Source organism: Curcuma longa, chromosome 2, assembly GCF_044706935.1.
Source record: "Curcuma longa cultivar G26 ecotype Majalengka, Jawa Barat chromosome 2, ITB_CL_G26_1.1, whole genome shotgun sequence".
NCBI classification, from domain to species: Eukaryota; Viridiplantae; Streptophyta; class Magnoliopsida; order Zingiberales; family Zingiberaceae; genus Curcuma; species Curcuma longa.
This window is the reverse complement of record NC_133862.1, coordinates 1,600,240-1,613,276: the sequence shown is the minus strand read 5'-3', so window position 1 is coordinate 1,613,276 and position 13,037 is coordinate 1,600,240. Positions and strand designations below refer to the sequence as shown.

Genomic DNA, 13,037 nt, shown 5'->3' with positions numbered 1-13,037 from the left:
GTCAAAGTCCTAGTGAGACTAGGCAACTTAAGCCTGGTTAGGAACCAAGCGGTAGGAGCTAAAGTCCTACCACCAAGTCCAAGTGAAGTCATTTGGAAGCTGAGTCTTGGCACTAAGTTTAGATAAGTCAGCTGGGAGTTGAACATCTAGCTCAAGTACGCATGAAAAATGTTAATTTTTATATCATACTCATTATGCAAAAAATAGAGGGAAGCGATTTTTGACGGTTCCAAGTGACCGGAAAGGAGTTTGAGTGACTAGCTGGAACGTCGACCAATAGAGTTAGGAGCTTCTAGCCAACTAGAGCAAGGAGCGAGGTAACCGTAGCTTCCGGGCCACTGGAGATGGCTTCCAAGCAACAGTAGTAATGAGATCCAGCGATCCGAATAAGCTAGTCAAGATCAAATTTGGCCTTGGTTTAAGCGACTAGAAGGAGTCCAATTGATCGAAGATCACAGACGATATTATCTATCAAATAAAATATATATGCATCCACGTCAGCATCTTTCAGGCGATTGGATAGGTTCCAATCATCACATTTTTGCCACATTATATCGACAAAAGTTCTATAAAAGGAATCTCAAGGCAGAGGTTTTAAATAATAATTTTCTTGCTTTCTCAACTATTCTCTACATGATCAAGTGATCTTTGCGCTTTGCTACGATGACATGTTGCAACCCCCGTGCTTCAATTTCAATCGACAACCTTTATGTGTAACCTTTTATATTATTTTATTGTCATACTTTTTGTTGTCGTACTTTTTGTTATTTCACATAAACTTTTTATATTCTCTTTAGGGTTTCTCCACCTCTAGTGACTTTCTGGAAAGGAGATTCAAAAATAAGAATCAATTTTTTTTAACTTGCATATGCCAATCCTTGCTTGATTGCTTGTCTTGCTTTACATTTTAGTGGTTGTACATTTTTCAACGCTTGATTGCTCTTGCATGCTTGAATTACTCAATCTTACTAAGTGTCTGAAATTGCATGTGTATCAATCTTGTTAAGTGCCTAAAATTGAATGCTTATAAATCTTGCTAAGTGTCAAAAAATGCATACTTATTAATCTTGCTAAGTCATTAGTTCTTGCAATTATTCCGTTGTGTTATTCTGTATGTTTTAATTTCAAGTTTAATTTTCAATATTAACTCATAAAATTCATAATACTATTCATCCCTCCTCCCTCTAGCATTGAGTTAGATCCTATAGTTGTATCATGAATAGTCATCAATAAAACTAATATAATACGTGTGTCTATATCAAGATGCCTTAGAGAACGGTGCACATGTATCTGTATGTATTAGTTCTAAGACTTACTACATCAGCTTGTATCCTTATTTCTTTTGTTAATCATTTTCCATTTAACACACTCTATGCAGACATCAAAGTCTAACATGTCAAGAGGTTCAAAAATCCCATATAACATTAACGTTTCTAGGTATTGTTTGGATATATATCATAAATGTCTATGCCAAGACAAGGAAGAATTCTCATCAATCAAATTACATTTCATACCTATGTTATAAAATTATTTTATTATCAGTAGAAGTTAAGGTGTTTAATATGTATAGCTTATCAATCAAGAATCATTGTCAATCAACACCGAATTTAGCAAAATATTAAAAAATTTATTTCTATATGAATAAGAATAACTTGATTTATCTAAACAAGAAATAAAAATTAAGTTCCATCTAAAATGTGATACAATAAAATTATTATCCATATCCAAAAAGGTATCAGTTCCTAAATAAATCCTAAAAATATTTATCGACTCTACTATAACTTTCTTGCCATTCCCTATATAAATGTATCTTTCACCATCAAGGAGCAGTCGGTTTGCTTATTATGTTTGAGAGGTGTCCTAAGAAAATCGTATTATGGTTGTATTATTAATTTATTTAATAATAAATAAAATTCACTATTTAAGTGAGTATTTTCTTATGTTTGATTGGATCTTAAACTTAATTACTGAATATCCACAATATGATTCATAGCATGAGAGAATTTGTGATTGGATCACAACTTATGAGTATCTCTACATGTGTAATTATGAATGTATTAAAATTATCCCTAGTCAATGAATTGACGATTACAGATGTCATCGATTCTATTAAGACTAGCACGTTTAAACTCCTTGGTTTGACAAGCAGCTGATCTCACTAGCTGAAGACATTGGATGTTGAGAGTTAAACATGGATGCTGGTTAAAGGTAATCAGTTCATTGGAGTGACCTGCCTTGAGACTTCATATGGTTTTTTATGCATATGTCAATGAAGATCTCAATGCAGCTTAAGTGCGAGTTTCCTTGGACTTGCGGTATTCAAGTCACCTTGATCATGGAGGCTTATACTTTGACATCTTAAGTAGACATCTCCGATGAGGTGTGGACTTGGGATGATTGGGTATAAGTCGAAGTACCCGAAGGTGTTTGAATAGCCCACAGAGGATTCACCGCTCTTTGTAAAGAGAGACGTATACCCTACAACCGCTTGTTAGGATTGTTACTAAAAGTCTTTGGCCAAAGCAACACATGTTAAGAGTATGACACTCTTGGATACATGTACAAGTAACTTGAATCCATAGGATAAGAAAGGAGCTTGGGTTAGGTGTGACGTAGTCAGCCTAGTGAGGACTAACACAGACAGACCATGTCCTGAACCAAGCAGGTATAAGACGGTGAAAGGAATAAGACACATTTATTAAAGCTGTTGAAAGGTTTAGAAATCATTCTGAAATCAATCATTGATTTTTTTGTCAATTGGGGATCATGATGTACTACTAGGTGTCACTCATGATCGTTCCGTAATTAATGATTAATTACGGACGACCAACATAATCGGGAACCTATTGGGTCACACGAACAAGAAGTTTTCTGAAGGACTTAAAATGAGTTTGAGAATTGGATTCTCAGATCGAGAGAATGTTGGTTTGGTTGGACCAAACAACAAGAAAAATTAGTTTGGTTCAAAACAGAGAAAGCTTAGTTGTTGAACCAAATGATTCGATATTGAATCAAATTGAACAACTTGATTTGATTTATAATGGAAACTATTTTGGCAAAATAAAAGGGATGAGAAGATTTGTCTTGAGAAGACGAATCAAATAAAACTTGTTTGGGTCAAATCGGAGGTCGTTTGGTCATTGAACCAAGCAAACCAAACACGAACCGGTCTGCTACAGTAGCCAGACCCATACCGGTTCAAATCGAACCCGGTTCAGTGTTAAAACTTGAATTTTTTCTTTTCTCCCGACCTGGTCCACATGCAAGTGCGATTTCCCCGATCGCCTAACTTCTTCTTCTCGCGCGACATGCCTGCATCAGACGGAACGGGTTGACGTCGCCACCGCCGTTCCGCCTTCCTCACCGCCTTCTTCGCGCCGGCCATGGGTATAAGAAGGGAGGAGGGCTGAGGCAATCGATCAAGCGAAAAGGAAGTAGAACCCCTAGTTTTCCATCCTTTATTTTCCCTCTGTTCCTCGCCGCCGCCATGACCACCGGAGCTCGTACGCCCTCTGCCGACCACCGGAGGAGCCATCCGCCAGAGAAGAAGCCAAGAATAGGTAGTTTTCTCTTCCCTCTTCTCCTATTAACGCCCAAGCCTCCACCGCCGTCGCCACTGCCAAAGTTCCCACCGCCATCGCCACTGGACCGCTGTTCCGCCGTCGTCAGGCTAGGGTTTCGGTGAGGGTCGAGGTGTTGCCACTTTTGGAGTCCTGATTCTTCCCACTGTTACTGCCGAATCGTTCGTCGGAGAAGCTTTCGCGGAATTCTTCGTTGGATGAAGAAGTTGCGATTTTTTGAGATCGCAGGTAGTCCTTAGGGTTTTTGCCGTGTGCCTATGACATTTTCATTTTTCAAAAATTATTTTCAATCATTTTTCTTGTTTCTGTATTGTCAGAATTTTGATTTTCGGTGATAAACAGAAAGCCTCAGAAACGATCGCGACGTGTGTTGTTGCGTGTTTCTGATATTAGGATTTTCTCTTGTATCGACCATTACTGCTTGTCGGCTAGTACCGAATACTGTGACACAACTTGAGGCTTTGGAAGCCATCCTGAAGATCACTTCGCGTGGATTACCAGTAGTGGCAGGACTCCGACGAGGACCGTACGATTGATGTCTTTCCCGCTTAGCGTCATACGCTAGGTACACGTAGAATAATTCATTTTATAAAATTTTAAATTCCTGCTATGTCTTGTACTTACTGTTTCCTGAGTATGTATGTGTGTGTTGTAATAATTAAAATTAATTATTATTATTTTATTTCTACTGCGCACATTTTTGAAACATATAAACACGCGCATTGCACCATGACCATTCCAACATGATTGCTACATGACCAAAATAGAACGATATTGTTTTCCAATCTCTAATCAAAACTTTAAATTGAGTAAAAACTTTAAACCTTGGACCAAAACAATCACAATAACCATCTAATATTTAATATATTTGGAATGTGGGAAGCTCAAATACCGCTTTGCTGTGTAAGTTAGAGTTTTCTTAGTCCATCGAGATATTTTGAGTGAGAATACCAAAATGATTCATATTGGTCATCCAAGATCTAACATATTAATATTCCTAACAATGAGGAAAATTCAAATATGGTCTTAGCCTATGATATAGAGATAAAGATAATCAAGTAGTTTTGATCTAAAATTACTACTTTAAAATGCATGGTGGTCAAAATCAACCCATTAAGGTTTTTTTGAGTCAAAAACACCATGGTAAACCAAAAAAACTTATATGCCATATAAGATCATCAAAATATGATCTTAGTTTTTGTTTAAAGTCCAAAAATGACAAGTTATTGAGCCAAAATATTTAAATAATTCAAAATAATTCATTTGTAACTCAAAGGTATAGTCTTGTCTCACCAATTAATAGTCCTTTTATTGTAAAAAATGATAAATTTTAATTTTATTTAAAAATAGAAAGAAGAGAAAATATAATCATAGTTAAACTAAAGAGTACAATTATTATAGCATGTAAAAAGAAATAGAGTTGAGTATTCGATTAAAATCAAATTGAATTAATCAAAATTGAGTCGAATCAAATTTTTTTAAACTAATCGAACTGATCAAAGTTTCAAATAAAAATCGAACAAATCGAACCGATAAAATATCGATTAATTTAATTTTTAACCGAATTATTCAAAATAACTAAATTTTTTAAATATTATAAAAAATTTATCAATTAGTTAGAGATTTATAAATTTACTTATCTAAGAATTTATAAATTATTATTTTTTATTTTGATTAATTCGATTTAGTTGAATAAAAAAATTTAAAATCGAATTAACTGATTTTTTAAATAAAAATAATTAAAATTTTAAAATAACTAAACTGGAATTTTAAATTTGATCAATTTAATTGATTTATTTGATTTAATCATATTTTTGTTCACCCTCAAATAAGCAAGTGAAAATTCTTCCAAAAAGCCCCTTAATGTTCCGTAGGCTAGATTTCCCCCCACTACATATTTCGATACCCTCGATTCCATTCGAAACCCTAATCCTTATCCTCCCTTCGTTCCCTGTCTCGGTTCGTGCCCGATTTGTTCTAGGCTTTGCGGAGCAGCAGCTGATCCATGGCTGATCGGAGCGCGGCTGCCGCGAAGCCCGTGTGGATGAAGCAGGCGGAGGAGGCTAAGATCAAGAGCGAGGCCGAGAAGGCAGCCGCCGCCAAGGCCGCCTTCGAGGCCACCTTTAAAGCTCTCGAGAAGGCTAAGGACAAGGAGGAGACGGTTGGGGAGTCCGACGACAGCGATGCGGACGAGCCGGAGGACCTCGCTTCGAAACCCGTCGGTCCGGTGGATCCTTCCAAGTGCATCGCTGCCGGAGCAGGGATCGCCGGAGGAACAGCCGGCGCTCCGTGCACGTTCACTGTCGTGGCAAAGGATTCCGACGGCAGGAAGATCCCGACCGGAGGAGCCCAGCTAAAGGTAAAGATATCGCCTGGTGTTGGAGTCGGGGGCCCTGATCAGGAGGGAATAGTTAAGGATCAGGGGGATGGGACATTCACCGTGACCTACGCTGTTCCGAAGCGGGGCAACTACATGGTTCATGTTGATTGCAATGCGAATGCAATCATGGGAAGTCCATTCCCGGTTTTCTTTAGTGCTGCCACTGGAATTGGAGCAACGGTGTCCCCTTACCCCAACATGGTCAATCAGACAATGCCGAACATGCCAAACTATGCTGGGTCAGTGTCCGGGGCATTCCCAGGGCTGTTAGGCATGACTACTGGTGTTTCATCAGGGGCCTCTGGGGGAGTGGTCTTGCAGGGTATTGGGGCATCTCTGGGGGAGATTTGCCGTGAATATATGAATGGTCGTTGCTCAAAGATTGATTGCAAGCTCAGCCACCCGCCACATAATCTTCTTATGACTGCATTGGCGGCCACCTCAACAATGGGGACATTGAGTCAGGCACCTATGGCTCCCTCAGCAGCTGCTATGGCAGCTGCTCAAGCGATTGTTGCTGCTCGAGCTCTTCAAGCTCATGCTGTACAGATGCAGTCCCAATCTGCTGGAGATTCTCCAGGTTTGATTTCAATAATTGCTTACTACAATTGAAGTTCTAGACTTAGTTTGTTCTTGTTGTTGACAGCTTGACTATAACTTAAGGGATTACTTGAGATATGGAGAGACTCAACCTGTGCATACTGATATCTATGGGGGTCAAAATTTTAACTTGGTTTCATATTTATGTTGGGTTTTAGATTCTGAAATAGAACTCATCAAATTTGACTGAGAAATAGAAATGTGAGAAATTCATAGTTGAAAAAAAAATCTAGAGGATATGAAATTTACAGATGCAAAAAAATTAAAGGACCACAATTGAACCCAAACTAATCTGACACATGAAAGCATGAAAACCCAAAACCTGACCTATTCAGTTCTTCCGATCAAAGTTTAAGTTGTGGTGTTTGACTTGTTGGAGTTTTCTTGTTTTCTAAAGAGTGTACGTCGGTTCATTTTCCTTATCTATTACTATGAGCTTGGCGTTAAGGCATTGTATTCATGTGGTTCCAGTTCTATCTTTCAATTAACAAGTAGCCTGTAAATTTCTTTACTTGTTCAAAAGTTGGTAATCATTTTTGCACAGAAATATACATCAATTTGATGGCAAAATTCATCATGGATTAATCTAAAAATAATAACGCATGGATATTATTAGTTGGCCATTGATTTCAAAGCTTAAACATAATTGAGAATAAAGTAGGAAGCCAAGTTATGCATTTAGTTGCTTTACTTTATATTATAGATATCTAGATGAGTTAGTCATCCCATTAGAAATGTTCGCAAGAGTTGGACTTGGTGTCAAAGTGGACCTAGTCTTGGGCATATTTTGAGGGAATCACAATGTAATCATGCAGTTGTGAATTTGTCTACATGCTACTATTGGTGACGTCATGCTATGTGTTGAACTTGGGTGTGGATGAAGATACCTATCTTTAAATGGGAGAGATTGTTTTGTAAGGCTTACATGTGTCCATTCCGTCATATTTGTTTTAACAGTTTATCTCCCTGTGGTGCTAATGTTGTCATTCTCATTTCATCTTTACGAATAGAACAAGCAACTAACAGATGCAGATGATGTTTATTGGTAGTGTATGCTACAAGGGAAAACTAGTATTTGCCATTGTGTACATCCATGAAGTATCAAATGAATATAATACTCCATGAACATTTGAACTACGAAATGGTGTATTATTTCATGAGTGTGTGAAATTTCATAATTATGTATCAAATATCTGCAACAGTATATTCATTTTTTGCGATTTGAGGAACATCGGGAGTTGAACTTGGTAAATTTTCCAGTGTATTAGGTCATAGTTCATTTTTGGTTCTTCATTTAATAAGTTGAGGCTTATTTTAAAGTGCCAAATTCTTAGCATAGATGTAAGAGAAGGTGGTTGGGTTCAAAAGTATTCAGAATACAATAATAACTTTAGCATGCAGTTTAGAGGCCATTGGAGACAGACATTTCTGCCAAATTTCCGGTTTAATGTACCAAAAGGTTATTGGGGTCTGAAGTATTCAGAACACAATATATAACTTTAGTTTTCAGTTTATAGGCCTTAGAGAACTCAGACATGTATGCCAAACTCTAGCCATTTTACATTCATTCTTGGGTCTGAAATGCTGCATCAATTGAGAATTACAAGTTTGTTATGTATTGTAGCAGCAAATCTAGTTTCATATCTTGCCTGAGATTTCCTTATTCTCTCATGTTGCATTTGATATAATTAAGATTAATTAACTAAAAAAATCTATCTTTTTTCTTTTTTCTTTTTAAAATTTAAATCTAGCCATGCTTCCAATTTTACACAATTTCAACTTTATCTTTTTTTTTTTATAAAAGACATCTTCATATTTGATAAAACTATTTGCCCACTTGGATATGTTATTTCAATTAAGAATAATGCTTACCTTTTCTCCTTAACATTCTTCGTTCAAAAAGTGAAGTCATTATCAATTAATTGAGCCAAATTCTTTCTTGAGAGAATACATCAAATCATTGCCCTACTGAATCGAAAATTTCTCAAATAGAATATGCCATACGAATTGTCGGATAAAATTGTAAATGTTTAAAATGTTTAGGTATTAATTGAAAGAAAGTGAATGTTCCAAACCTCTTATTTGTTTAGTCAAAACTACTGCTCTTTGATTTTTTTAGAAAAGTGTTCACTATCTGGCATGATGATTGTTATCTAGGTTCACCTGATGAGGCTACTAAAGCTGCTGCCTTGAAGAAAACAATACAGATTAGTAATCTTAGTCCACTTCTTACAGCGGATCATCTTAGGCAGCTTTTTGGTTATTGTGGAACTGTTGTTAATTGTAACATCACAGAATCCAAGCACTTTGCTTATATAGAATACTCTAAGGCAGAAGAAGCAACTGCAGCTGTGGCACTGAACAACATGGAAGTAGGGGGGCGTCCACTTAATGTTGAAATGGCAAAGTCTCTTCCTTCAAAATCTTCCCTTGCTAATTCATCATTGCCATCAGTGATGCAACAAGCAGTTGCTATGCAACAGATGCAATTTCAACAGGCCTTAATGATGCAACAAGCAATGACCACACAACAGGCTGCTGCTCGAGCAGCTACTATGAAATCTGCAACAGAGATGGCATCAGCAAGGGCAGCTGAGATCAGTAAAAAGTTAAAAGAAGAAGGTCTAATTAGTGATGACCAGGAAGTCAGGAAGTCAAGGTAACATATTCTATCTTACTCATATATTCTTCTTTGGTGTTTCAAATTTTGTAGATAAATTAATATTAATAGACCTTTCAATTATACCTTTCAATTATGTATAAAAAATTGTGTTTTTGTTTTCCTGAAAAATTGAATAATATTCAAATTGATCACTGAGGATTGGCTGGGCATTGAAGGCAGTGATCTGCCATTGAGCTTTCACCTACTCCATTATTTTTTTTACTATGTTAGATCAGCTAAGAATTTCTATGCTTGAAGTTGAATCTTATTTACTGATACCATCTTGTCCATTTCATTAAGCTAATAGTATTTATATGCATTTTGCTTTGAGCAGATCTCCATCTGCTTCTCGATCCAAGTCCTGGTCAAGGTCACCCATTAAATACCGAAGAAGCAGGTATTCTCGATCTCCATCTCCTCTAGTGAGGCGTTCCCGAGAACGAAGATCAAGATCACCAGTAAGATCACGCCATCTGCGTCAGGATGAAAGAGCATACAGAGATGCTGAGGATCTTTATAGAAGGAGAAGAGAAAGGGATAGATCCCGTGATCGTTACTCTAGCTTAAGGAGAAAAAGAAGTAGGAGTTCAAGTCCTCGGTTGAGAAAATCATCTAGGGCTGAATCTCGGTCACCTAAGCATCACAGAGAAGGTAGGAGTTCTAGGTCAAAGAGGTCACCTCGAACTGATTCAAGATCACCCAGTCACAGAGAAATAATTAGATCATTTCCAGCAAATGCTCATTCCTCCTACCATCGCAGTAGACATTCTAGATCTAGATCCATGGAGCGAAGACATCATTCTGATGAGAAAGAAGATATGAGAAAATCAGAAAAGCTGAAACAAGACAATAGGTCAGGAAGAGGCAATGGATCATCAAGAAATGCAAAAAGGACAAGAGACAGCAAAGAAGATAAGGCTGCTTTATATTCGGCTGCAAGTCCTAGCCGAAGGTCCATTTCGCCTGAGGATGATACTTCAAAAGAAGAGAGATATACTAGTAAGCATAAAAGTTCTAGGTCAAGTAATAAAGATTTTTCAAAAGCTGAAATTTTGAGCACTGATCGGAAGATAGCTGTGGAGGACTCAGAGGCAATCAGGAACAAGAGATCTCCACATTCTTCAACACTGAAACAGCATAGAAGGGTGGAACATGAAGAGAACGATAAGAAGGCTGCTAAGAAGGCTGAATCTCGAGAGTCAAGCAAGGCTGACAGTTCTAAAGCAGGTCACAGAAAACATGACAAAATTGACTCTGGTTCAAGGGAAAAGGACCCTCAAACTATTGATTCCAGGAACTCGAGGGATGGCAAGAACTCTTCACGACATCAGAGTTCAAGATCTCACAGAAGTTCACATGTAGGAGATGGTTGCTTGGAGGCTACCATAGACCAGAACAAAGTGGAAGGGGAAGAAGAAGCAAATGACATTTAGAAAAACTGTAGCTGAAGCTGTTTTCAGGAATCCCAAATTTCAGATGACATACACAAGACTGACTACTACTCAGAAATACAGTCTATTGTTCATAATTCAAGTCCTCAGCCAACTGACTTTGACAACAAATGACTGAGGGCTTCTACTGAGACAAGAGCTATCTACATAATAGTTCTGCTGAAATTAAGGAAGATTCTATTGTTAGTAATGTGCTTTGTACTGGTGGAATTAAGGAAGATTCTATTATTAGTAATGTGCCTTCTACTGTATGCCCAACAGAAGAGATGGATGGAATTTCAAGTGTTGTAACATTATTCTCAATTATCATCATTTTATCATTCATCAAATATAATGAGCCCCATAATTCCAAGAGAATAAGTTAGAAAGGAGATGGACAGGTATTAATCTACTTTGCCTTTTGTTGATACCTAAATTTGCTTTACGTATGCTTTTGACTTGTGATAGTATCAGATTTCACATGCATTTAGCAAATGGTGGTTAGGCTCAACGATGCTAGTATTAAGTGATACACTGGCTGTCTTCTGAAATCTGCGATTGTCTACCTTCTTTGTTACTTGTTATGGAAGAGTACCATTTCGCCATAGAAATGTCTCCTTGTTACAATGTTTACTTGAGAGAAAGGAACCTTGCAGGAGAGGTGGGTGGACGGATGCCCCTTCAGTTTACCTTGATGAACGTGGGAGGTTGTGGGAATGGAAGGGAAGAGAGGGAAAGAAAGGAAGGAAAGGACGAGAGAGATAGAGACAGGCAGAGGAGCTTCAGAGAGGAAGGAGATGAGAATAAGCAACTTATCCATTCACCTAGATCTCTGGCCTGGTCTGTGCAGATAATCGGATCGTTCTCAGATGCCTCATAAACCATATGATTCCACAAAAATGTTTCTGTCGCTTGAGGTGGATCATATCTTAAATTTGGAGTTCGGGTAGAGAAGGGGAAGACAAGGCTTCTCGAAATCCTTTCTCCCTCCTGGGGAGCTTGTGAGGTGTGGAAAGATAAAACTCAGACAGATCCCTGTGTTAGAATTGAGAATCCTCATCTCTTATGTTTATGTTTAGGTCATGTATTTTAGTAACTTGACTAGATGTCGGAGAATTCGATATATATATATTTCAAATTTTGTACTATTAGTTTATAATCCTAAAATGTTTTGAATGATTTAAGTTCTTATAGAGAACTCAATCAATCCACCATAGAGTATATACTTAGGCATTTGATTTGCCACAGTCCTACTTTGGTGTGTGTTTCGATTCGTTTCTTTCCCGAGCATCATAGAAGCTTACCGTGATTGCACCTTGTTTGAGCTCTTTACCTTGTTGTTCACTCTTTTCCTCATTAAATTGGGTCACAATAGCCCAATTTTACCACATCCCATAACATAGTGCCACATCAAACCTTAATTCCCAATTTAACCTAATCATATTGTACATTGGATGAGTTGCCTAGAACTAAGTTGAACCTAACTCACTTTGATTAAACTGCTCATTGTTCAATTCTAGTGAGATTAAGCTACACTCTGGCACAATGGAGCTCTTTCTAATCCAACCTTCTTTGACAAACTTTTCTAATTAAATGATGTTCAAGCTAATCAAAGATCTAGCAAACTTTTGTATTTGTTATAGTTTCACTCTTAGCTTCAATATTCATAATATCATCACAATATACTAGTAAAATCATCTTTTCAAGGGAAGTATTGGTAAAACATTGAGCCAACAACGTCATTTTGTGGAATCCCATATGGTTTGATGTTAGCATTGAAACGTCCAAACTATGTTCTTAGTTCTAGGTCAAAAAATACTTTCATATCTTAGAAACCTGTTGACTTTTCTTTGTGTTACAAATCCAAGTTGTATAATGCTAAGCTTTCAACTTATATCGAACTCTTTAATTCAACATGAAGATCTATCTCTCTTCACAGTATAGGTATTAAATCTTCATTGGTCTCTAGCAAGGTATCAAAACTATCTATTATTCTAGAAGTCATGGACTCCATAAAAGACTTTTCACAGTGACAACTATAATAAAATTCATTCTTCTTACCAATTTTAATACACTCCTAGGACTTAAATTTGTGTTCATTATAATAGCAATGTCCAAGAGCTATTTGATGCAATAATGACCAACTCAAAGGAAAACCAACTTGAGAATCCTTTTCAATTGGTTCCACTATATATAGATTTCTCAAAGTGGTCATCAGTCGGATCAGTCGTGTGATATACTTTTTCATTTACTAGGAGTGATAAGTCTTATGTTTATTACTCACTCACCTATGCAAGGTGAGCGATATAGTTAATCACACGTGTATATGCAACTCTTTGAAAGGTCTAACCCACTAATTGTTGGTAATAGGAGTAGAGAGAAAT

General features: G+C 37.2%; 1 protein-coding gene across 1 annotated transcript; it reads left to right on the top strand.

Annotated features, from left to right (window-relative positions):
• The first annotated feature begins 5,519 nt into the window (after positions 1-5,519).
• Positions 5,520-11,008, top strand: LOC141815463 (uncharacterized). Its single transcript, XM_074703410.1, has 3 exons — positions 5,520-6,541; positions 8,719-9,220; positions 9,558-11,008. Exons 1-3 carry the CDS (start codon positions 5,587-5,589, stop codon positions 10,654-10,656), a joined length of 2,556 nt encoding a protein of 851 aa, XP_074559511.1. The 5' UTR covers positions 5,520-5,586; the 3' UTR covers positions 10,657-11,008.
• Positions 11,009-13,037: the final 2,029 nt, after the last annotated feature.